The sequence below is a fragment of the Arvicanthis niloticus genome, chromosome 18 (assembly GCF_011762505.2).
Source record: "Arvicanthis niloticus isolate mArvNil1 chromosome 18, mArvNil1.pat.X, whole genome shotgun sequence".
Lineage (NCBI taxonomy): Eukaryota > Metazoa > Chordata > Mammalia > Rodentia > Muridae > Arvicanthis > Arvicanthis niloticus.
The window spans coordinates 6683737-6710437 of NC_047675.1; the positions used below are offsets into that span (position 1 = coordinate 6683737).

The 26701-nt window shown below is 45.4% G+C and overlaps 1 protein-coding gene across 4 annotated transcripts in view; it reads left to right on the forward strand.

The window, feature by feature from the left end:
* Slc10a7 (solute carrier family 10 member 7) overlaps nt 1-25526 on the forward strand; it is a 210231-nt gene extending 184705 nt beyond the window's left edge. For all 4 annotated transcript variants that reach the window (XM_076915436.1, XM_034522873.2, XM_034522871.2 and 1 more), the window contains 2 exons: nt 20621-20766; nt 23512-25526. In XM_076915436.1, coding sequence (XP_076771551.1) covers nt 20621-20766; nt 23512-23541 — 176 coding nt within the window. In that variant the 3' untranslated portion in view covers nt 23542-25526. The remainder of the gene's footprint in view (nt 1-20620; nt 20767-23511) is intronic.
* Nucleotides 25527-26701: the final 1175 nt, after the last annotated feature.

Here is a 26701-nt window from a genome sequence, read left to right on the forward strand (position 1 = left end):
GGTAACCACTGACCACACAGTGCGAATCCTTAGCTGTTCTATACTCTGACGGGCTTAAGCGCTATGAGAACTAAAAGCCCTAAATACCTGGCCTGGCCTCAGACTCCCGAGGTCTAAGGTGAGAGACTTTTGCTTCCAGTTCGTGGATTCTGCCAGTCCTTGCTCCAAGTCAGCTTTCTCTGGTCTCCTCGGTGTACCCCATTGCTTCTCGTTATCACAGACAAAGCACCCTTATTTCCACCCACATATACCAGGGGCTCCAGGGATGACTACTAGAGTAGACTTGGAAAACCCAATTAGTTTGCTCTGTTCATGTTCACAGGCCTTCTGGTGTCCTGATGTCCTAGGGGTGGCAGAGAATGTGTCTTTGCAGTGACCTGTGGTGCGGGCCAGTCATTGTGCAGACACAACTTTTTTGTTTTGGAAGAACATCACATTCAGTGTGGGAAAAAAATCACATTCCAGAAAGTGAAAGGAAATTTCATATAACATCACCCAGAAATATTTTTTTGTTTTTAGACGCAAAGATGAAATACAACAAATTATAATATAGCTTCTTAGCACTTTAGAAATATATCTTTTCTTGTGTCAAATGCTGTCAGAATATTTCCAGTGATTTTTACATACACACACACCTCAAGTAAAAATTATTAAGGGAAACTTAGAAGTTACAGTTTATGATTCTACCTGGTTCATAGTTAAGGATAGCCCGGCAGGCCACATGGTACCCACGTGACATGAGTGCCTCTTTGGTCCCCTCCGTGCGTGTGTTCCTTCACCTTTGGTTTATTTTATTGTTCTCGCCTTGCCCTGTCTTGGTCTCCCCCATGTGCTCACATCTACACACATGCTGTATTTGATTCATTGCTTTTATTAGCGCGTTTGCCATTGATTGATTAGTTCTCTGTATTAGTACTTTTTCTATTGATTGATTGCAGATGAAGTGACTATTTGACCTTTAATTATGAGGCTTCCTATTGGAAATGACATTGAGCTATGGCCTCACATAATCCATCTGGAAGCCTGACGTGATGCTGTTCCCTGGAGTTCGTTCACTAAGGAGGGAAGCCTGCAGGAGGTGCAGAGCTATCACTGGGCTTCATCTGAAACAATCCTACAGGGCTTGTTTGCTGTGCTCCTCCAGCTCCAACTGGGGTGGGAGGCAATTTCAAGACGCAGCCTTGCTGTGGGTTGCCATAGAAGCCAGGAGCTCTTACCTTGGCTGGCTACTCTCCAGTTTGATGGTGATATCAGTGTAATAATGAGAAGGCGTTTTACATAGGGGAGATTGAAGAGCAGCTCAGTTAGGACGGCTCAGTCAATAGATTTCATCAAGAAAGAGATTAGATCCCACATATCCTCTGGAGTTGGCATTTTCCTTTGATTTATCTTTTTCTCTCAGGGATTTAAACCACCTGGCTTTTTTAGAGTTTCAATATATGTAGAAAACTTTTCTAGCTACACCTAAGAAGAGAATGGTTCAGGGTATTTGAGGTCCTTAAGTCTTTATTTGGCTTAATCAGTTTGCAATTTGAATAGCAAAATAAAAGAATATCATTTCAAACCAGGTCAGCTATTGACAGTTAGTAATCACTAGTCCCAGTTTTCTTCTTACTTGTAAAAGCATTCCTGAACTGAATGTGCTCCGTTTAAAATTTAAATTGTTTTGTTTTCAATGGCTTATAAATGTCCTTTATAGACACTTGTATAGAAAGGCAAATCAAGGCAGCCCCTCCTCATGCTGTCCACACTACATTATGAGCCTGCAGCCCCTTCTTAGCAGTGGTAAGAAGGTAATACCTGGAAGCTAAAAGAGGAAGCTCTTAGGATTCAGGAGAGAGTGGGGAGAACCAAGCCTGATCCCAAGCCTGATCCCTGCTTCCTGTGCTGAGCTACAGGTCTGTCTCTCAGCAAGAGCTGGACCACAACCTGCAGCCAGGAGAGCCATCGCACAGTGAGAAAGCACACATGGTGTGTAAGTTCTTCCAGCTTTAAGTTTCCACAGGTCTGTTTCTGATGTTTCCCTCTTTATAAAGTAAATCTTCCTCTTTCGTGTCCGAGGGAAAGTTCTTCAGAGGAATGCTGTCTCAATGTTGCAGCCGTGACTGCTGTCTGAGAGGTTAATAAGCACCTCACAGGGCTGGGAAGATGCCTCAGTAAAGCCTGTGCCATATCCCTTGAGGACCTGAGTTTGAGTCCCCAGAAGCCATATAAAGCTGAGTAATGTGGCATGCACCTGGAATCCAGTACTCCTGTGGTGAGGTGGGAGGTGGAAACAGGAGACCTCCCCTGCCCTCAGGAGCCCCAGGACTAGCTGTCAGGACAGATGGCAAAGGTTGCTCTCTTCCTTCCCTTCCCGTGTGCTCGGTGGCACGCCAACACTACCCCTCCCCCAACACACACCACTCAGGCATCTCCAACACACAAAAGGTTTTTTTTTTCTAATCCTTACACTGTCACATTAAGAATGCTTAAGAGAAATAAAATCACAAAGTGATCTTTTATTCAACTTTAATCGGAAGCTTTTCAAGATGGTGAAGAATAAACTTCAACTAGAACTGAAAACTTGAACAGTCTGATCTCTTTCTTAAGACAGAAGTCAAAATAACAAAACTTTTGCAGATCTGGTAGTCTCTTTACCCCAAAATCTAACTATGATTCTGTTTGATACATGGGGATTATTTTAACTGCCACAGAACTGGGCATCACTTTTTGAAGCACTTATTTAACCATTGGTACCTAAACAACTGTGGTGATTAGCAAGTCTGTAACTACTAGCTCACTTTGCATATGACAAAAGAGAACATAATTTATCACATAATTAACAGACACTGGTACTGGGTATTATACAGATAAGACCTTGGCGTGGATTTGAATTGTTGTATTAATTATTTATCAGGAAAGTTATGAATACATTGTTAATACAATGTTAAGTGTTTCAGAACACTTAACATTTCTAATTCTTCTTTTTTAAAAAACCATTATTTCTATGTGGCTCAGATATAACCTGACGCTCATCTCTTATTTTTCTTTGTTATGTGTACATATGTGTGTGTGTGTGTGTGTAAGTGTATGCATACACATGTGTACAGGCACCTACACAAGCCAGAAGATGTAGTGGGTTCTGGGGAGTCTCGGCTCTGCTGCTTACACTTGATCACAAGCACTCATGAGTGCTGAGCTTTCTCTGTAGCCTCTCACATGGGTCGCAGTCAAGGGGACCTTTCAGGAGGGACCGCCATCGGCAGTCCATCCCCGCCAGCTACAGCCACCATGCCTTCTGACAGCAGGCTATTAAGGAAGAGATGGAAATCCAGAGCAGAGATAGGAAATAGAATCTTTGCAATAGAGCCACAAATTCATCCCATCTGTAGTCTGCCGCTCGTTACAGTTACTGCCTGTTACAGGCAGACAGTGTGGTGCTTATTCCATTTAACAGTGTCTTGGAGATGCCACTGAATTTAGAGACGCAGAAGATTTTTTTATCACCAGGCTAAAGAAAAGTAAGAGCAGAGCCGGACGGTGGTGGCGCACACCTTTAATCCCAGCACTTGGGAGGCAGAGGCAGGTAGATTTCTGAGTTTGAGGCCAGCCTGGTCTACAGAGTGAGTCCAGGATAGCCAGGGCTACACAGAGAAACCCTGTCTCGAAAAAAAAAAAAAAAAAGTAAGGGCAGCCTGTCATGTACCTGTTTTTTGGTTTGGTTTGGTTTGGTTTGGTTTGGTTTGGTTTTTTAGAAGGGGAGAGGGCATACTTTAACAAAGTATATTTCTCAGTTTTGTAGGGGTTTGCACTAGATTTGAATGTCACTTTTGGTATAGCTAGATTTTTGTGGTCAGAACTTAGGGAAACCCAGGGTTCTGTGTCCCAAATATGAGATTCAAGGTAAGGAAGTGTGTTTGAAAGTTTCACGGCCTAAGCTTCAAGTATTGCTTACTGTAACACCATGCCAGATACTCGCTTAGCTAACCAGCACCCCAGTGCCCATCTTCTGCCTGATTTCTGTGCCAATGACCATCAAATGCCTTCAGTGAGAAAGCCACTAGGAGAAGGCTCCATCCCTCCCAAACCCCCCATCCCCCCACCCCACCCCACCCCCCCAGTGCTGATTGTGAAGCCTCTGGTTTGGAGTGTCCTCTCACTGAACTTTTACTGAAATTTCTGACCTTTACAAAAAACAGTGACATAGAGTGATTCTTGAATTGATATAAAATTTTTAGATTATTTTATTCAGCTTTGTTTTGTTTTTAATTGTTTCTATACATTTCATTGACCTATTCAACATGTTTTCGACAGGAGTAATAAAACAACTGCCTACATTATCAGGGAAACCATGTGCTAAGTACTGGTAACAAGAAGTAACTTACTGTCAAATACTATTGTGCAGACTTCTTTTCAGTCAAGGTCACGTGCACACTAGTCACCTGTGAGTCCAGCACCAGCTACTGTAAGAGCAAATCTTCACTGGAGGGTTCAGGTCCTGTTGCATAAGAAAGGACATACCAGAGAAGCAGTGACAGTAAGTAGATAGTGTGTTAGCTGGCTCTCTAGCAAATAGCGACCTTCTAATTAGCATAATAGATTCAGAAAGAGGATGGGATTGGTGCAATTACTACCTTGCTACTTTACAGGATAATGTTCATAAGTGGGCTCCCATTGATATCCCTGTGGACAGCCTAAAACTTTAGAAACTCTGCCTGCTTGCCTTAAGAATCTAGCAGGTCCCACGGCTTGTACAGGAAGCCATTGACAATGTCAGAGCTTGACCCCCACCTGATTTGGGGGGCACTCCTAAGGAGGGTCTGCACCTGCCTGAGACTGCAGATTGTTGGCAGCCTGCTCTGCCTGTAGCTGTGTAGGAACTGGCTGTCAGCTCCTGCATGCTCCAGAGAGTGTTAGGATGGACAGAACTAGGGTTCCGTTTACACCCATGGTCTATCCTTCTCAAACTGAGTCTTAAAGTTCTGGATGGGGCACCTTTGACTCAGTAACCTGCTTTCAACATAGCGGGGTCCTACCTGAAGTTGTCACCTTTAGCTCAGTGGCCAGACGGCCACCAACTGATTGTACAGTGCCACCTTAGATTAAATACTATTTTCCGTTGTTAGCCTGAAATAAAACATTTTGTTGCGTTAAGGTATCCACTCACATGAAGATACTAAGATTGACTGATTTTTTACAAAAAAAAAAAAAAATTAAATTCCACTTCTGTGAAGGAAGTTGCTTTGCCCCCCATTAGCCCTGCAGGTAGCAGTGCCCACAGAGAAATACGGTCAGAAATAGGATTTTCAGATTGAAGACCCCCAAACCCATTTCTCTCAAAATGTGGTCTTGTCATGTCACTTGCTCAACTATTTCTCAGTTGGTGCCCTGTCACTTGCCCTGTCATCGTGGTTACTAGCTTCCCAGCCCCACCTAGATGACTTGCATCTTTCTCTGTGGTCAGGAATGTGTCTTCCTGCTTTGGGCCTTCCCCACCCACTGGTGGGTTCTCTTCCCTGAGGCTTGAGGAATGTTAATCCAGCAAGTGTCCTCTGACTCAGGGATAATGTACTCTTCCCAGAATGTATCGGGGCAGTGAAGGCCTGAAATCTTACATTCAGTTCCTCTTTCTGGAACTTGCATTCTTTTGCTCAGGTCTAGGGGTAAAGAAAAAGCCTGTATATATTTTATAAAATGGTCTTTATAATTTTTCACTCTACAAGATGTGTTACTGGCTAATTTTTTGCAAGTGAGGTCCAGCCTGGCAAAGGGATTTTTGCCCATATAATGTAGTATTTTTAAATGTTCCCAGCTGAAACTTTCAGGTTTCCTTGTCCTAAATATAGTTTTCCTAAGAAAAGCAGAAGTACCAAAGTTTATATAGCCTAATTAATAAAAGAGTCAAAATAGAATTGTCAAAAGCTTTAAAATTAAATTTAAGACTATTTTTTCAGACGGGTTTGAGGGGCTCATGAGGCCTCACACTTCCCTGGGAGAGGGAGAGATTCTTTTTCTCAGTGTGTAGCCTCTGGTGTGATGTCACTCTTCCTCCAAGTAAGCTGTCATCCTTGCTCCTGTATCCTAATTAGACTCATTGGTTCCAATGAAAAAACGAAACCAAGGAAGGAAGGAGAGAGAGAGAGAAAGAGAGAGAGGGAAGGAAGGAAGGAAGGAAGGAAGGAAGGAAGGAAGGAAGACGGTCTTATTGCTATTTAATATCAGCTCTTTGTGTTATAAGCTTTTATTTCCATAGTCAACTACGAAGAGATGACTTGTGCTCAATGGAAATCAGCCCCTGTATACCCCGTATTTCTGAAAGGGACATTGTGTTAGAATTGAGGGGAAGACAGCTTGTCATCCTACATGTCGCCTTTTCCAGCCCTTTCCAATGAGGTCATTGCCACACCCTGGAACACCAAGAACCCACTTCCCAAGCCTTCCTAGTCACCAGTGCGTCCTCTGTGAGTTGCACAGGGCTTTGTTTATCATGATTATTAATATTGAGAAAGTTTGCCTGCAGCGATACTAAAATGTGCATCACAGAACAGCCCTGCTTACCGTGTTAGAAGTGAAGAATCTCACCCAGGAGATGCCGGTCTCTTGAAGTTACAGCTCTCCATCTCAACTGGCAAACAGGCAGGCGAGGAACAGCCCTCCTTTTGGAGTTACATCTCCAAAGATTTATTTGATCTTGTCTGTTCCCTGACGTTCCCTTAATTGAAGCAGGCACTATGATCCTACATTTAGTGCCAGTGAGTGCTGTGCTTTACAGTAGAGAAAGCTGAACCTGCAGCTGGGGAGCGGAGGGCACACACGTCTGTAGCCAACCTTTGGCCTTTGGCCTTTGGCCTTTGGCCTTTGAAACTTTGTGGCTCTTCTTTACCTCCCCTGTTTCACCTCTACCACTAGATAGGAGAGAGGGAAGTATAGAGGGAAGGGAGAGAGAGAGCGAGAGAGCGAGAGAGCGAGAGAGCGAGAGAGAGAGAGAGAGAGAGAGAGAGAGAGAGAGAGAGATACTTGAGTCAAATTTCTTCTTTGCTTGTAGCTGGCCTTTGTTACCTTGTGGGTTCTTCCTTTTCCCACCCTTCATCCCCCTGGTTTTACCCCCTATCACCAGATAGCAGAGAACGTTCAGACAGGGAGAAACAGAGATCTCTGAATCTGATTTCTTTCTTCTTGTTTCTTGTTTAAGCATGACCACTAGTAAACAGCAACCAACTCCCATAAATGACCCACAACCACCCACCCACCCTGCCTGTCAGGGCCCCAGCATTTATATACTCTCTGGAAAACCCCCAGAATTCCAAACGTCACAAAATGGCAGAAACTATCTGCAGCTGACAAGAACACGCCTTTGCTAGAGCATGAGACAGATCACAGTCAGCTGCTGAGGCCAGTCTGAGGCAGCCACATCCCACACCTGGGATTAAAGCGGAAATATATTCTTATAATATTTCTATGTTTTTTATTAAAGAAACCAAAATTCCCAAATAGTCACTCTACACATTCCTAACCATCCCCAGCTACAGGCCCACCCATGGGAACAGGATGGACAGTCAGATGCCCAATGCTTAAGCTGCAGGGCATGTAGTAGGCCTTTGACAAACAGGATAGAAGGAGATAGAAAATTAGACAGAACTCAGAAGATGGTTGGGCCGCATGAAGCCACTGAAGCAGAGACTTGTGCGTGGGCCCTCCCTGCAGGTGCACCTTGTGGGATGCTATCAAAAAAAAAAAAAAATCCTCAAACCAACTCCTTCATCCTTACATTCACTCGGCAAACATACTTTCAATGCCAACTGTATGCCAGCCCTCTCTGAGCCCAAGGTACAGCAGTGAACAAGGTGTGGTCCTTGGTTAGCTTCCATTCCAGTGAGGACAAGCGATAGCCCCTTGGATAGCATCAGGAGGACATCAACAGAGGTTTCTGACTCAAAGGACACATTGACCCAAGCACCGGAGGAAAGGGGAAACACATGGAAGTCCAGGGGAAGTCTCTGTGAGGAGGCTTTTTTTGTCCAGATGAGAGGGGAAGCCACTGCAGGGTTCTGGATGGGCAGGTGATGAAGCTGAACCTTCAAGTTTGAGTGGTTTCCTTGGGCACTCTGTTGGCTAGATAGGAGGTTGCACCACAGAGATGGGGAAGACCAGTGAGGCTTTGATCCAGACAACGATCAGCAACAAGGGACAACACAGACCTCATGGGAAATGCTGGGTTCTCTAGAGAAACAAAAATAATATATATGGGAATTTATTAGAATGGCTGACAGGCTGGAGTCTTGCTAATCCAACAATGGCTGCTTATGAAAGCCCAGGAATCCAGAAGTTGTTAAGTCCATGAGTCTGGCTGTCTCAGCTGGTTTTCAGTACACACCACAATCTCAAAGAAGTAGGTCCTAATGCTAGTGAAGGAGTCAACTTGGGCAAGCAGGCAAAGAGCAAAAGCTTCCTTCTTCCATAGTCTTTGCTTGCTTGCTTGCTTGTTTTTTGAAACAGGGTTACTCTGTGTAGCCCTGGCTGTCCTGGAACTCACTCTGTACACCAGGCTGGCCTTGAACTCAGAAATCAGCCTGCCTCTGCCTCCCAAGTGCTGGGATTAAAGGCGTGCGCCACCACTGCCCAGCCTTCTTCCATATCCTTAAATAGGCTTCTAGCAGAAAGTGTGACCCAGATCAAAGGTGTGTGTCTTCCTACCTCAAAGGTCAGACTACAAGTGGATTTACCCACTTCAAACCAAGCAACCAAACAAACAAAAACCTTACAGGTGTGGCTTCCATTTCTGGGTTGTAGTTCATGCCAGATGTAGTCAGTCAGATTGGCAACCAAGAATAGCCATCACACTGGGCAATGTGATGCATGTGCAGGAGAGAGCAGGGACCAGCAGCCTGAGGAGCCACAGGTGTCCATTCCTTTAGGGAGGGATGCAGAAGAGTGGGTCTTAGTGGGAGAAAAGGGATTTGGGAACAGAGCAGGGGGTCAGCTTCAGTCATGAGAAGTCTGCTCTGGTGGAGTCTGGACCTGTGGTCAGAGTGTTACCCCTGAAGATACCGTCTCAGTCTGCTGAGCAGATGAAGTCACGCACAGTGGACAGCTAGAGGGGAAAGAGCTCTGAGGACTAGTGGTACCCAGAGAGGAGAGAGGTGTAGTTGTGTTGATAAGAGAACAGATTTAAAGTGCACTTGACCAGACACACATGCATGCAAGCGTGCAAGCCTGCACCCTCATACAGCTGAGTTAAACACTGTCAGAAAGAAGATGGGAAGATGCTTTGAGTCATTGGAAGATGGGCCTGGCGGTCCTTTGGTTCCGCTATGTGCAAGGCACTGTACTAGGTTAACTTGCCTCATTATCTCTGCTGATATTCGTAACAGCCTTGCACAGTACTCATGGCCTCATTGTCCAAATTAGGAAGCTGTGAGGGCTCAGATAGCTCGCCTGCTGTACACTGGGAGGACCTCACAAAGCCAGCACATCGTCTTGCTCACGATACCTCTTACTCCACATCTATGGAAGCCTGACTCGTGAGCCTGGCCCACTTTTGACTCATGTGGAAAGGACTCAGGAGCAGACAAGCCAAGGACACCCTCTGTCTTTATAGACCCTCTGTTTCCTCCTCGGCCCTAGCAGTTCCAGTATGCAGCAGAGGCCTAGCCACACCTCTCACTCACTGACCTTCACCCTTCATTGTGCCTGGACTATTACCGAAAATTAAAATTACCTATACCAGATTAAATACATCTATTAGGTATTCAAAGAAGGAAAAAGAAGACAGGGGGAAAGAAACTCAAAACATTCTTTCCAGAATTGACTCGGGATTTTCTCAAGTTCTTCTGGCCAGAAAACTAAGTAGTGTATTTTTTTTCTCAATTTTTACGTCACTAAGACGGAATAAAATTGGAGAGTACAGTAACAAAACAGCTTCAAGCCAAAATAAAACACAGGAGTCTGACTTTACCATTTTTTCTTTATTTTTAGTTGTGTCTGAGCCTTTTCTTTCTTTACTATCTTTATATTTGTGCATGTTTGCATGCATGTGTACACGTGTGTTCTCTGTGTGAGACTGCCTGTCGAGGCTGGAAGAGTACACTAGATTCCCAGCAGCTGGAGTCAGTCTATTGTGAGCCACCTGGTGTGGGTACTGGGCACTAAACTCCAGTCCTCTGTAAGAGCAGTGTCTGAGTCACTGTTCTGTTGCTGTGAAGACACCATGACCAAGGCAACTCTTATAAAAGAAAGCATGTAATGGAGCTGGCTTACAGTTTCAGAGGTTCGGTCCATTATCATCATGGCAGGAGCATGATGGCGTGCAGACAAACATGGTGCTGAAGAAGAAACTGAGAGCTTTGCATCCTGATTCACAGGCATTTGCAGAAAGAGAACTGGACCTGGCAAAGGCTTTTGAAACTCCAAAGTCCTCCCCCAGTGACACACTTCCTCTAGCAAGGCCACACCTACTCCAACAAGACCATACCCCCTAATCCATTTCAAATAGTGTCACTGTATAATGACCAAGCATTCAAATATATGAGCCTGTGAAAGCCATGCTTATTCAAATCACCACAATCAGCAAGTGCTCTTAACCACTGACCCATTCCCCTGGCCCTACAGAGTCAGCCTTTTAAAGAGAGGTGGATCTGAAGACAAATACCTGAAGTTAACTCTCCCCATCAAGACTGTCTTGTTCTTGTGTGTCAGATACTGAAGTTAACTCTCCCCATCAAGACTGTCTTGTTCTTGTCTGTCAGATGCACTGTTGCCCCTGAGATTTTTGTTTATCATGAACAGTGCCATGGAGAAGAAAATCCCTGATAGATGACTGAAAGCCATGGCAACAAAACAAGTGCTTCCTCAGGCTGGTTAATGAGAATCTAGGTCACAGCTCACACATGTCTACCATTTAACTAGTATTCAATGTCTTCCTGAATTTCCCACTGTCTGCCAGTGCAACAAAGTGGTTTAGACTTAGTGGTTTAGACAACTAAGCTTACATGTTAGAGGTGACAGAATCAATCAGAGAACGTTCACATCGTAGCATCAGCTCGTATTTTGTGTTGCATGTCAAAAAAGTGGGTGCTTTGTTGTAGTTGTTGTTGTTGTTGTTAATAGAAGTGAAGCATATCTTTAAAGTTGTCTGGGCAGCTGGACAGGTGGCTCAGTAGTTAACAGCACTGGCTGCTCTTGCAGAGGACCCAGGTTCAATTCCCAGCACCCACATGGCTCACCGTCATCTGCAACTCTAGTCACTGGAACTCCAACTCCCTCTTTTGGTCTCCTCAGGCACTGCATGCATATAGTGCACAGACATGCATGCCATTATGCATACAAGGAAACACTCACACAAGGAAGATGAAAATAAAATCTATTTCTAAAGTTCTGTTGAGTAAAGCAAGGACTCAGTTCTGATCAGATAGAGCCTTTCCTGTGTGGTGACCACGTTGTGTAGTCTTCCAACCTTTTGTTATTTTTACCATGTGAAGTACTCACTCTGTGTACTGTTTCACATCTTACAAGTGTCACCATTAGCAAGATTTTTCTCCTCAGTGTAGAAAAGGAAGACGTGACCTCCTACTTTTTCCACACACAGTATCCACAAACATTCTGGCCCCTCCTGGAAGTTACGGCCAGTGTTTGAAGAAAGGCTCTGTGGCTCAGCAATTCAATTCAGCCCCGGATTCCTACTGTGAATTGTTTCTTCTGTCCTGTCAAGTGAGGGCTTCTTCATCTGCTGCTGCTGAGACCTTCAGTCCGCAGAATTAAATGTTTCCTCGTCAGCATCTGCTGAGCTGGCCCAGGCCATTCATTAAACATCTTTTCCAATCACAACATACCTGCTTCTAACACCAGTGCTCGTCTGAGGCTTTTCTTGCATCTTTACTTACATAAAACATCTCATAAAGTGATAGGGGGTGCAGCCAGGCACGGAAGGTAGAGAGGCATCTTTAATTTTCCTCAGGGGCTAAAAATGGCCATCAAACAACTTTGGTTCAAAGTAAGTAAAAGCCACCAGCCTCAAGTGCTGTTGTTTAAAGAGGTGCTCCTTCCTGTCGGGGTGTTCTGCATAGATGTTCCTTTCCTGGGGCTTTCGCCTCCATTGTTGTGTTTATATTGTCACAGATCCCTGTTCTGGGGCACCTAAGGCCCTGATGGAGAGCACAGGCTACAGAGCCAGTACACTGTGTTCAAATCCCACCCACACCATATGTCTGCGTCTGGTCTGGGCCATGTTTTCCTGTGTACTGCCTCACTTTCTTCTGAACTGTGAGGATGGTAGTAGTTCACTCAGTCTGGACAAGTTGGCAGCTGTGCTCTCAGAACGGGGCCTTGAACAAACATCATACTCTCTGTCCTGCCTGATCAGCAGACGTTGTGTCCAAAGCCTGGCCTACACAAGGTGCGTGCTCCTCTTTCCTCTCAAGGTCTTCATTACGAGAAAACCTGCCGCTTCTCTTCTTCGTGCCCTTAGCGTTTATTCACAACTCGCATTTGCTTTTCTAAGCCTATTCACTCTGTAGACCAGGCTGGCCTCAAACTCAGAAATCCGCCTGTCTCTGCCTCCCAAGTGCTGGGATTAGAGGCGTGCACCACCACTGCCTGGCAGAAGGGCCAATCTATAGGAAATTCCGTACAAGAGTCTGTGTAGAGGAACACAGTAGCCCGTGGCTGCTCGGGAAGGGTTGGTTCAGTGGAGTGGCTTACAGTCACTCCAACTGCATGGGCAGAGAGATGTGGGCAGCAGTGCTCAGTGCCCCTCAAGGACAGCAGGATGTCTGGGCCCACCGGGTATGATCCACTCAGCTGACATCTCCTTTGTCCCCTTTTCCTGTGAGTTGTCACCAACAGATGATTATGAATGTAACTCAGGCCTTGGGTTAGAGGGTCCTGTTCCCTTTCTGAGTATCTGTTAGACTGATGCAGGATATCTTCTCTCTTGCTAGAGACAGGGGATTGCCAGCCTGCCCAGGGCCACTGGTGGCCACTCACTGTCCAGCAGTTTGGATCTGGCAAATCTTTCTGGCTTCCATGAGCCCAGAGTCTGGAGGTGCTGAGCGAAGCTCTAAGTGTTCTGTCTGGCTGGATCTCGTGTGGGACAGCTTCTTATATAGGAGGGATGAAAATGCTTCCCTCTGCTCTCTGTAAAGTTCAGACACGCTCAGATGCTGTGGTGGCTCACACCAGTGATAACATGACAGAAGTTTCTGTTATAGGTGGAATGCCAGACAGAGAAAGCAAGCCCAAGGCAAAGGTATGCCCAGACTGCATGTTAGAATACTCAGTGCATACGGAAGCCATTAAAGTGTTCATACACTCTGTGTCGTCCTGTCCCTTTCCTAAGAACCTCTGCAAAAAGTTTGACTGGTCATCCTTAGACTTCTCCAGAATAGTTTGGGGAAAACGCAGAATGGTGCCAGAATGGAATTCTCAGATCCATGCAGATTATACACCACCTAGACAAAAAAATAAAAAAATAAAAAAATAAACCCTCATCCTCCATGCCTCTGATGGACAGCCAAGTCAAGCAGGGCTCACCCACCCTGACATGCATAGCGTTTCTTTTATAGCTTCTAAAAGGGAGACAAATTAAAATAACCGAACTCTCTTTTTCCCAGTCATCTGTGTGTGCTGTGGTCTCAGTGACATGTTACTGGATGGAACTTGCCGATTGCTGGCTTTGACCTGGTGCCCTGTGCATTGGCCACCTGCCAAATTGGGAGGACCTCTGGCTCGCTGAGGGCAGGGCCTTTGTCCATCTGTCACCACATCCAGAACAGTGTCTAGAACCTAACAGATAAATGTGAACGGTTGTATATTATCTTACTACCTCCTTATCGTTAGGAGCGAGGAAGAAATTAGGTTCATTTTACTGATGTGAAACAGTTTGTGGGTCTGAGTTCCACCTCGCTGCTGGGGCGTCGGAAGCCGCTCAGGGAGACGAAACAGGGACTCTTTTCTACGTTCCTTCCTCTCTTCCACTGGGGTGTTGGCTCATAGCTGATGCTTGCTCCGGGGAGGCAAAGTGTACGCAGCCTAAGATAGGTGGCCCAGCCTGGTGTGGACTGGGGCTCAGGACGTGCTTCCCAAACTCTGGAGCACCTAGACAGGCCTCTGGGAACGGGAGACATAGGTGACACAGATTGGTAACGAAGGCTTATCCCACTATGGTTCTTGATGAGAGAGACAGTCCTTGTTTGTACAAACTGTTTATTTATGGTGGAAAAGTGGATGAATACAACTTACTCAGAGTGGATCAGTAGCTAAATACCTTTTGCAGGAAGAAATGTCCGGGATGGGAAGCTTATTGGCTCAACCCCCCGCCCGCCATATCAGATGAACATACTCCTCTCCCAGAGCAGAGTGGGCATGCATTAGCTTCAAAGTCCAGTGGAGTGACTCAGATTTGTTCTAAAACTGTCTTTTTTGATATAGGAAATATTCACATGTTTTCTGAAACAGTCAATTCTGTGCTGTGTACCTGTCCCATACTTAAACTCAGTAGAAGACTTAGAGAAAGAAAATAATGGTTCCCTAAGTCAATCCTAGAGTATGTGATAGGCCTAGAAAGTATGTCCTCTTCCTTCCGAAGACATGTCAGGAGGAAGGCCACCTTTACAGAGGGGGTGATGCAAGCTCAGTCTTGATGAGCCCATAGGCCTCTGTACATGAAGAGAAAGGTCAACATCTAGGTTGACCTTGAAGTTCTAGGCTTGCGCCAGTGGCAGCAAATGCCCCATGAAGTTTACTTTAGTAGAGTCCACAGAAATCCATGCTTAAAAATAGTTACAGCAGGTCCATCTCTGCCTTAGCTATAGGCGTGGGATCTGGTGAGTTATTTACTGCATGAACTTACTAAACCCCCATCTCCTCATCAGTGGGAAAGTGGCCACCTACTTCCAAGAGACCAAGTGAGGACTGGCTGAGACTCTTCAGACGTAGCCCTTAGCAAGCAATGGCGCTTTCCAAATGATGGCGGCCGTAATTATCTTTCACTAGAGTTGAGTAGGTGTGGGACTTGATGAATGGGCCCTGGAAACTCACTCAGCTCCTGATCGGGGCATTGGCTTTAATTAATGGGTTTTGAGAAGATTAATCTGGCTGTGGTGTGTGGGGTTGATGAGAGGAAGAGGCCTTGACTGGTCTGAACTGAACTTGACGAGGAACTGAGCTGAGCAAAGCGGCAAGAACCTGTCAAACTCCGTGACTCCCAGGATTGTTCTGGGCACTGAGTTGTGGCGAGCGGGCAAGCCAGTGACAGCAGGGACCGCATGCGACTCACGGGGGATGGCAGGGTGGTGATGCGTCAGAAAGAGGCTGGCCGTTTCTCTCCTTACAGCCATAGCAGGTAGAACAAAGCTGACAGCAAAACCATTTCAAGAGGGAGGGAGGGAGGGAGGGAGGGAGGGAGGGAGGGAGGGAGGGAGGGAGGGAGGGAGGGAGGGAGGGAGGGAAAAATACTATGCAGCTACAAGTACTGTAGGTAAACTCTGAACAGTGTTGCAACATAGATCGTTTAGTTGTGAGTCACAGGACAGCCTTGGATAGTGGTTAAGAAACAATCCATGTTTAGTCTTGGGGAGAAATGCCCGTTTCTCAAAGATCCGTCAAGAAATGTTCATCTTATCCAAGGCAGCAGTGTTGCAAGTTGTGCACAATACAAAGGGAATTTTCTAATTCAGAGAACATAAAATAAACATACTTAAGTTAGGGGGAGCTTGTTCTTGTCCACGCCGTTTTATCTTCTCCTTTCCTGGGTGTAGGATAAAAGAAAGCCCTTGCTCACTCTTTGGAAGAGGAAAGGCTGTGCTTGAAGTCCCCGCGTGGCAGATGCCAGTTGAAAGCCCTGCTTATGGAGTGTGCTGCAGTGTCAAACTCTGTTGGATAATTTTAGACAAATGTGTCATGTGTGACATGGAAATATGGCGCGCTGCACATTAGAGATTTCCCAAGTGCTCGGATCAGGTAGTAATGTGCCGAGAAAGTGCTCTCAGCGAGCAGTGGGAAAATGCTTCCCATGGAAATTACGTTCGTCAGAAAGGAATCCATTTACAGCGTGCACCTTCTAACATCCTTCAGACAATGCATTGTATTAAAGAGGCATTTTTGATTAATGTTTTATAAACATTTTTCAGCATGACAGCTTAAAGCCCCTGTAAAATTGTAAATGTGCACAGTGTTCACTTCCATAAAGTCAAATGCCATCGCATAAAGTCTGCTTGAATCCTGTCAACCATGGTGACACAGAATCAGTACCTGGGAGCATTAAAATTAATTTGCTTCATTTATATTACTGTAGTGATAGCGAGATGAAAAGAATCTCATATTTCAACTTTATTTTAAAAGGAAAACTCAGCTAAATTTGTTTGGGTTTTTAAGTTATTGCTTTTTTTTCCTAATTAACAAATGAAAAATGAGGTGATAATCTGTATAGTAGCTTGATTCTGGAATTTGGAAAAATACAAACCCATTCATTCCATGAGGTTTTGTTGTTTTTTGTTGTTGTTTGTTTGTTTGTTTGTTTGTTGCTGTTGTTTTTCTGAGCACCTACTATATTTTCAAAGATGAATATGGAATAGTTGCTGACCCTGCTGGTGGGGAAGGAAACATCAAGATGCAGGTCGTGGTAAGAGCACAGAAGTTCAGGGCTGGTGTGGGTCACGTGGTCAGGAGTGGAGATGGCTCTGCGGGTCAGTCTGGAGACTGGAGGATGCACCCTCAGAGGAGGCAACAGAAAAACAGAAGGCTAAAGCATAAAGTGGGTACCAAGAAGTGAAGAGCATCTAGACAAAAGAGCTGAGCAGAGGCCGAGGGGTGGCCTGGGCCAGAGGGGATGGAAAGGCCCACGAGGCCCTACGGAGGCAGGGATGCAGGGATGAGACAGCAAAGGAGCTGTGAGATCTAGAGGCAGGGTCCCCTGCATCTCCACCCCCAACCCCCTGCATCAGACTGCACGAAGAACGCCCAGAGCACTCTCTGTAGGGAATGGCTGGCACTCTGGCACGGTGCCTGAGTGTATCAGTCATTGAGATAGGAATGGTTTATTTGGGCCCATGGTTGCCAAGATTTTAGTTTGTGGTGACTTAGTCCTGTCTCCTTGGGCCTCTGGCAGAACATGAGGTTTGATGAGTACGTGGTGGAGGAACAAAGCACCTCCTCCAGCTCACAGTGGCCAGGAAACAAAGGTAGACAGAGGAAGAGGTTGGTGACCAATGACCTTTCAAGGGCACAGCCCACATGACCTAAGTCCTTCATGAGGCTTCATTTCTTATATGTCCCAAGAGGCCAAGCCTTTAACAGCTGGGCATTTAGGGGGCGAGCACCAGGCTTGAGTACAGCCTGCTTCCTGGTACCTAGCCAACACGGTTAAGTGCCAGTGGAATGAATGAACTAACGAATGTTCCTGAGAGCTATTCACCCTGTAAGAGAAGAGGACAAGGGTGTATCTCTAGCTACAAGCTGCTGGAATAAAAACTATAGTGGTTTCCCGGTTCCACATGACAGATCCATTACGAGGTGGCAGAAGTTGAGTATGCTGGTGTGGTGGCTTCTGAAGGAGCCTGTAGCTTATCTGTGGCTTCTAGCTATTGTCCAGATATCCCTGGACTCCTGGCAGGGCAGACGTAATAAGTTTTCGGTTAGAAAAGAGTAATGTCACAGCACAGGACCTGCTGATGGGGAACATGCTGTCTCTCTGCCTTGCCCGCCCTTCTCTTTCTAGTCCTTGGAAAATAGAGTCTGCCACGATCACGCTCAGCCAGGACTTAGGAGGGCTGAACGAAAGCAACGTTGAAATAAACAGGTTGAGAGGAACTCTAAAAATAGAAGAAAAAAAAAATGATGGAAAAGTAAGAAAGACTTGAAGACCCAAACAAATTGAGTGACTTTAATTGCTAGAGTGCCCCTCCCATCACTGAGATGGCTGTGACAGCCAGGGGGTCACTGAAGGACCTGGGCCTCATTGCCGGACACCAGGCTTCTTACCTCTCATATAGTTTCCAGCCCTGTTTTTAACGTTAGTCGCCAGGGAGGTTAGGGATAGGAGATGTGATTTATAACTACCAAGGAGGCACATGAAGGGGTGGGTAGAAGGCCCTATTTAATGTGACAAATGTCTGCACAGCTGCAAGCCATCTTGGATTCCTTCTCATTCAAGCAAGGCAAATGACTGTCACGCAAGGCACAGTTAGAAACAGGCCACCAGGGTCTGTCAGGAAAATAGAACTACCGATTCAGTAAATGGATGGAGAAAAGACCACGAGGAAACCCACTAGCTGTGACGGGAGGAAGTGGCCGAAGCTGGGACCCAGGGAATTAGGGTTCTCAGACCATACATGCCTAGAGAGGAAGTGGACAGCAGGGCTCAGGCTTCCAGTGAGATGGGAGGAGCACAGCAAGCTACCAGTAGGAGCCAACTGCTGAATACCAGTGCCCCGCGAAGATGTCAGTGCTGGCGGAAGCAGAGCAGCGGGCACAGTGGCACAGTGAGCCTTCCTGTCCCTTCCATCTTCACAGCCACACTGGCAAGAGCATTGAGGGTACCACCAGCCAAGTGGACTGAAGTTCACTGACGCCCTGTGAACAAAAGGTGTGTTTGAAGATGAGAGGGATGAACTGAGGGACCTTCAGCATAAGAGAGCTTCAGACCTTCAGTTCAAAGAAGGGCAGGACCATCAGCACACTAGAAGCTTCTAGAAGGTCAAACCCTGGCCCTGTTGGCATAGCCCTAACAGTAGCTTTGCTTTTCATCCATGTGAAACCCCAGCACCATCATGGTGTGGAGATCAAGGGAGCTCACGGTCTGCTGCCCTGGAGGAGCTGCAGTCCAGAAGACTGGGGTGCAGAGGCCAGGCTTTCTCTGTGCCCCTGGGTTACTGTGCACATGGCATTCTCAGTGACACCACCGAGGGTGGTGATCTTGGAGTGGAGCTGCTCTGTGCCGTCATCTCTACTTTGTCTGCCTACCTCATGGAAGCCAGGGGACCCTCGGGCATCATGTTTAGTTAGCTGGTACAATTCTCAGTTCATTCTGTTACTTGATAACAGCAGCGGCACTGGCACTGGCTTCTCCTCTGAACCCACATAAGCTAGCTGGAGAACAGCGCAGGGCTGGGGTTCGTGGCGACAGAAAGGTGACTTGGATGATTTAGCTGAGCAATGATAGTCCTTACATTTTACTCAGAAAGCCTGTTCTAATCACTTTTAAGGACAAGAGATCTCTGTACTTCTGTCACTTGTTACCTCCTGGCTCCCTCACTCTGTACCTCAGTAATCCTTCTTCCTGGGTCTCCTTCCTCAGGGGCAGCAGAGCTCATGAACCCCAGGTTCTGAGTATCATCATGTGTGGACCCCCAGTGGAGAGCAAAAAGGGGGTGTGGCTTACATCTTAGTGTTTCCTCCTTTAGCCTTCCAAGGCTATGCGAACTTTCCAATGCATAGATTTTTACGCTTTTTTCAAAAGACCTATTGCATTTTATTTTCTTTTGTTCTTTGTCTTACTGTTGTTGTTATTTGTTCTGCATTTTATAGTGAACATGAAATTAGAAGACAGAAAATGTCTCAACATGTATGAGGGAAGTCCTGAGAGAGATTCCTTTTTGGGAGAGCTGAGGGTTTTCAGTTTGCAGCAGGGTTTTGTGTGGCTATGAAAAAGAGCAGCCGTGAAATACATTTTTGCATAAAAGTTTGAAATGTATTACAGGGTCAAAAATAACTGACAAACCAAACCGTCCCTGTTGTGTTGTAATAAAAGTTATTTACGCGTCACCATCAGGCACATTTAAGAGCTTGGGCCCTTTTCAGAGACCATTTCAGGAAAACAAGAAGAAAGCTGGGTGCTTAAAGCACTTGCCGTGTGTACACAGCAGTCCTGCAGAGCAAGGCCATAGTGAACAGTGAGGAGTAGCACTCCAGCTGATCCATCTGCATCTCGAACTAACGAAGCCAAAGGCATGGCCTGCAGGAGTTGCCTAGCAATGGGCACACCCCACTCGATTAGAATAGAACGGTGGACCCCAGTCAGTATTCATCGATTTGGGTTCCATTGAGCCCATCAGTGGACACTAGTTTTGCAGTTTATCTGATACATACAAAATTGTTTGATGACTGGAAAGCACACTGGAATCTTTGACCATGAGAATAACACCCAGGGGCTGTCGGTAGAGCACATTCTTAGCAATTGGGAGGTCTGTTTGCCCAGCCAGAGTATCTTCTCTTGACAGCTGTCTATACCATGTCTATACATAAAGGCTATTATCTTCCTGTATCTTTGGAGATTCCTGACAACCACATACTCAGAGCACTGAGCAAGAGGAGACCCACGGTTAGCCTCTCCTTAGCCCTTCCCAGTCTTCTTAGAACAACCCATTGCATAGTCTTCCTCCTCCTGAAGATGGAGCTGCCAATTTTGAGTGAGAGGTACTGCCACCACCCAACACAGACCACCCTCCCCTTTCGATGTGTTCCAGGTAGAACTTAGAGCCTTGTACCCTGAAAGGAAGATAAATCTGTTGGCTCTGCTTGACAATTTCCCATTTCAGGTCTGGGAATGCACTTGAGGAAATGCAGTAATGACCCATTCCAGAGTTCTGAAAGTCAGTTTGACACCAGCCTGACTTGGCCTCTGTTTTCCGTCTTCTTTGTTGAACAGGAATCCCGATGCTGAAGATAGTGTTTGCAGGTCATGAGCATCTCTCGCTGATATCCGTGCCCTTGCTCATCTACCACCCAGCTCAGATCCTCCTGGGAAGTGTGTTAGTGCCAACAATAAAGTCTTGGATGGTGTCGAGGCAGAAGGTGAGACTCCAGAAAGATCTGACTTGGATCCAGGCCAGACTGAAATGGTCTTCCTAGATTCAAATGATTCATATACTTGCTTTTTTTTTTTTCTGGTATATCATTATTCTAATGCATGTTTTATTAATGAAATATAATAACATGGGGAGATTACTGAGTAAGTAAAGTACTTGCTCCTCAAGAATGACAGCCTGAGTCAGAACTGAAGCATCTACAGAAAAGGCTAGGCATGGCAGTGTACTCTAACTCCAGTCCCAGGGCCACTGGCAAGCCAGTCTACCCTCAGACAAAGGAGAGACCTTGTCTCAAACAATAAAATAGCAAGTAGCCAGTCCATGGTAGTCCATACCTTTAATCTCAGCACCCAGGAGGCAGAGGCAAGTGGATCTCCGTGAGTTCAAGGCCAGCCTGGTCTACACAGTAAGTTCTAGGACAGCTAGAGCTACACAGAGAAACCAGATTGAAAAAAAAATGAGCGATTGAAGAAGACACCTGCACACAAGGACACTGTGTGTGTGTGTGTGTGTGTGTGTGTGTGTGTGTACATTCACACGTACAAATAAATATATAATTATAGCATACATTTGATCAGGAAGAATGAGTGTTGAATGTCTTCAATATTTGTACTGCAATTTTCAAAAGACTTCTTAACACACTCGTATTGAAGAGAATATTGATAGAATGTTTAAAAGATGAACTACCACGTCTTGTGCACTTTACTTGTGGACCCCAGCCTTTCATCCATGCTTTTCTGAAACTGGCTGAAACTGCACTTAGCCAGAATGCTGTTTTCACTTTTAATTTCCCAATATGGTAAAACTGTATTTGGGGATTAAAATACAAAAGTTAACTATCAAAGAGCCCAAACAGTATTGATTTCACCATAGTTAGCATAGACTATTATATCCTACTATAGGTCTTTTAGTCTCAAAGTATTAGCCAGAATATCAGTGCTTCAAAGGAAATGACGCACAGAGCATGGTATGCCAATGGGATGTTCTCCTAATGGCTTGGCCTGCCAAGAGGAACTTCCGTGTGTCCCCAAAGTGGTGACTGCTAGTTGGAGATATGTGAGAAGAAACAGCCAATGGCAAAGCACCCTGTCATGTGTCCCTAGTGCCCTGAATGACAGGGTGCCACAGGTTACACACCCATGGAGACGCATGTGCGGGGCACGTCCTGTTCTCTTCATTGGTCAGACAGTGGATGTTGGTATCCTGCCTGGGTTCACAGCCAAGCTACATCAGAACTTGCTGTGTCCATTTTACAGGTTGGCAAACAGGACAAGAGAGCTGGACAATTTGCCCATAGTCCTGTGCTAACTCGGTGCTGCTAGACTAAGGACTAGAAAACCTTCTCTATTTAGCTGTCTATCTATAACACAAAGACAGAAATCGAGTATCACTCTTAGAAGACTCAGAGTAAGCCTCTGGGGTTCAGCCTGAGATGTTTAACCTATCTGATGTCATCACCAGTTCAGTGACCTAATGACAGCAAGGTCAGGTGCTGGCTTGGCCACAGAGCCTCTTATTCATCAGGAGACTGCTTTCCTTTCTTCTTTCTTCATTTTCACCTTCTTTGGAGATTTTTCTCTTCTGTGTATCAGTGTATACGTATGTTGCTCCCTCAGAGTGTAAACGGATGAGCGTTGACCAAAAATGAAAATTAGTAGGGCCTATGTAGTCCTAGGTGCTACTCAGTGGGACCTATGAATATATAGTCCTAGCTGCTACTCAGCGGGCCTATGTAGGCCTAGCTGCTACAGGGGACTGAGCCATGGGGTAGCAAATTCAAGGCTATTCTGGGCTACAAAAAACATCCAAGACCAGCCTGGGCAACTTAGTGAGACCTGTGTCAAAATAAATGTTTAAATAGACTGGGATGTGGCCCAGTGAGTGAGTACTTACTAACATGTGTGAGGCCTAGATTCAATACCCAGTACTACAAAAGAAGACACAAGAACAAATTATTTGACAATCCAAATATTCTTGGCAATACTATTCAATCACAATAAACAAAAGATTAATTGGAGTGGATTTGTCTTCTAAATGTCTTAAACTTTTGAGACTTAACTGGACTAACGTAGAATAAACCAAAAATCCTGGACTATTTACCCAGTAAAATAAACACTAAGAATCTGCCTTCAGGGTAACATGGTCACCTTTACTTTGCAAATAATACTAATAAACTCCAATATATCCATCCAGTGCCAAGCAGACGCAGACAAGTAGACAGGCCAGGCCTAGGAAGATGACGTCAGCTGGCCAGTGAGCTGACAGAAATGTGTTTCTAGGGTAGGATTAGTTATGTAGTTCAGCTGAGTGAGTGTGCCTGTCAGCTTTCTGTGGCTATAATAAATACCCAAGCCTTAGTGAGAAGGAAGGTTCAGTCTATGACCTGTGACTCTGTTGCTTTGGGGCCTGTGATGGTCATGGTTGGAATGTCTACAATAAACCCTTCCACTGCTGGGAACAGCAGTCAGGGACCGAGGTCCTGTAGTCCCCTTTGAGGCCGCACCCCCAGTGACCGAAATGTCTTTCACTGGGCCTCACCTTCTGAAAGTTATCTGCCATCTTCCAGTAGTGGTATAGTACTCCTCTGGGGACCTACAGGGGACATTCCAGATGACGCTGCTATCTATCGGTGGCCTCTTCCCCCAGTAGCATGCATTACCTGGTACAAGTTGACGTTTTTTTCTTTGGTTGTGGACACTATCCAAGTGTGAACTGTTTTCATGTCTTACAGGGAGTGAAGCTGACAAGGCCAACAGTATGACTCAGGCGCCTTCCTGGAGCGGTGTACATATGTACAGGGTTGTACATACAGGGGATTCTGAGGACTTGTCCTTGTGAATGTTGCTTTGATGCCTATTTTATTTTTTTACAGAAAAAATATGATATACCTGTTTAAGTGCCTTAAAATGTTTTTGACAAGAGCGTTATTTCCAAAACATACTCTGTTGGTTACTGCCATGGGTAGTGTACAGTATTTTGGACTTAATTTTTTTTCCCTAAGGCAGGAAAAAAGTTCTAGTAAGAGACAAAAAGCTAACAGGTTTTCTTCATACTGCCTTTGTGCAAGACTCTAATAGCACTGCAACATTCAAAATGAGGTCATGCCATCCAGAAACCTCCCTCCTGGGGACAGTGAGATTCCAGAGTCTCTTTCACACACTTTGAGTCACCATGTGGTTCTTTGTTTCTAAGACTGTGATGTGCCTCTTATCAACTCAGCAGGGGACATAGATCTCAGAGATGCTGAGAAGCGTGAGGCACCTCATTCCTTGATACCGTCTTCTCTAGACAGTCCTTCCATTAGTTCCCACACACTCCAGAAACTCTCAGTTCCAGAACAAGAGTATGCTGGTGGTGGGGAGGTTTGCAGCTCAAATGTATTATAAGCTGCTTCAAAGAGAGTCCTGATGAGTGTTGAGGTGAACTCAGACAGTGGTTTGGGATGTTTGCAATCATACCTCAGTATGCTTCTCCTCTCTCTTCCATAATTGCTTAGTTGCCCATTTCACTTGCACACCCAGCTGCCTGTGCAACACACAAACATCACAGTCAGCTGGAGAGTCGCAGAAATCAAGTGGATTGTGTTCACATTCCACGGCTGGGACCAAGCGCATTCCTGTTACATGGCTCCAGATTGTTCCTGTTGGCAAGATGCAACCTGTTACACCCTTTAATTAAGCGCACTTGAGACATCTGACACAATTTATGAGTGAGAACATTCTTCCCTCATTTGACAGATGTTCACAACATCTCTTAAGAAATTAAATCATATCGCCTTAGGAGTCAGAGAAAGTCAACATGAGGCCATGGGTGTGAGCTAATGTTACACGTCCACACTGCTAGTCAGGTGGAAGAAGGGTTGGCCCAGAAGACCAGGACCTTCCTTCCACTCACCGAGCTGTCAAAGAGGACGAGTCCTAGAGCTGGACATCAGCTTTCAAAAGGGCTGTCTGATCTCACCTTCGATGGCCAGGAGAGCCTACGCTGAACCCAAGTAGAAAATACAGCATCATCTGAAACGGTGGTTGGAGCCCCTTTCCTGTGTTTCCTTCATATTGTGCTTAGTGATTTAACAGGCATCATGGCCTCGCCGGGCCTCGATGTTTCCCCAGCAGCTACCTTTGATGTTGATAGTGGTGGCTGTGGACCCACAATGAATCATTCTTTCAGAATTCCCCGGGCTTATCAGTGGTGTTGGTTACGTTATGGTTAGCATTGGTGTTGCTGCTGATGGTAGTTTATGTCATGATTATTGTAGTTAGTGCTGGTGTTACAGTGTTAGCACCCGGTCTTTTGTGTCAGTGTCTCGGGACCTCATAATTCTGAGCAGAGCTAAAACACTGGTGTCGGACCTTGCAAAGATCCACGCTGCGTAGCCTGTGGAGCACACCGCAGGGACGAGGAGGCAGTGCCTCTGTTTGGTTTTCACGTCTTGCTCCTACACCCTGGAGGCTTTGGAGGAGTGGAGGTTGTCTGCCTGCCAGAGTTGTAGACTCAGCCCGTCTGTCATTTGAGCCCTGGTCCCCACCGACACATCTACCTCTCTGTGCGACGCCTGCAGTAGGTGTGACTGCGACAAATTTCAACTGAAAACGCTATGATAACATTTTATCTTTTGCTTTAAAAATGTCTTTTGTTTTCAAATAAACTGACATGTCCTTGGCTACTTCTCCTTTTACCCAAATGTGATAGCATGTTTTTCATGGTAAGAAAAAAAACAAAAAATAAAATCAAAATTTGCTTTAATTCATGCTCGTTAGGACTGAACTGTCAGCTTAAAATATTTCCTGTGTTTGTGCACTGCCAGTGTCTGCTTTATACACTTGTTTGTCCAGGTGTCCTCATGAGAAGAACACACTAGATGTGATTATGTTTACTCATTTTCCACCTGGAACTTGTCTTTCAGTGGCTGACATTTTAAGGAGTGATACTGCAGCCTTTACATGTTGCAAGATTCTGTGGATTTTTTAAATTCTTTCCTGTTCTGTTTTAAACTGACACACCTCTGGTTGACACTCAGTGTTTATGCTAAATACCAAATTGTTTCCAAGAGATGGCTAAGTGATGAAGTGGGTTATTTATAATGAATGGAAAATTAAAAAAAAAAAAAAATTCTACAATTAAACAGAGAGTACTTGACGAATCTCTGGAAATGTCCTGGCTCATTCTCACCTAATTTCTGAGGCACTCATGCCCAAGGATTTCTTAGATTAACTTCTGTTCATTGCAGCACAAAACAGACAGACACACCAGGATCTTCCCTCTACCCATGTCCACACACCAAACCACCTCCGCCAGACTGAGCCATAAAAACTGTCCTTAATACATTGTCTGTCAGGGTTAAGGGGCAAAAGAACGCTTGTGGCAGGGTGGTAGGACTCTGAGTGCTGGGGGTGTGGCCTTCCCTCCCCTTGTAGTTTTGATGGTTGGGAAAGATGATGCTCCACTAACCCCAGGGCTTTTTTGAGGAGCTTGTTAGAGGGTGCCAGATTTCTGTGTCCTTGGGTTTTCTGTTGCCTAGAATCCTCTTCCCTTTGGAAGCCCGATAGAAATGTCACCTCTTCCAGGAAGCTCTCCTGGGTTCCCAGTGAGTGCTAGTCTTGTAAGAAGCCTGTGCAATTGTCAGTTGACATTTCTGTCTCCAGTATGGCACACACATCTGTTGTTCTCCAGCTCCAGGCTCAGAATAGCAGCCAAGAGTTTGGGGGAAGCACTCTCAATCAGTCGAGCTACATAGGTCATGCTAATATGATTTAGTGAGTACTTTATACACATTTTTTTAAGTGAAGGATTTATTTACTGAATTCTCTTATTCTGGAAAACTAGATAAAACATTAACATCATTGTTGTTATCTTCAAATTGTATTTAGACAACAAACAAGGTCTCCTAAGACTATATTTGTTGACAAATCTTTCAATAT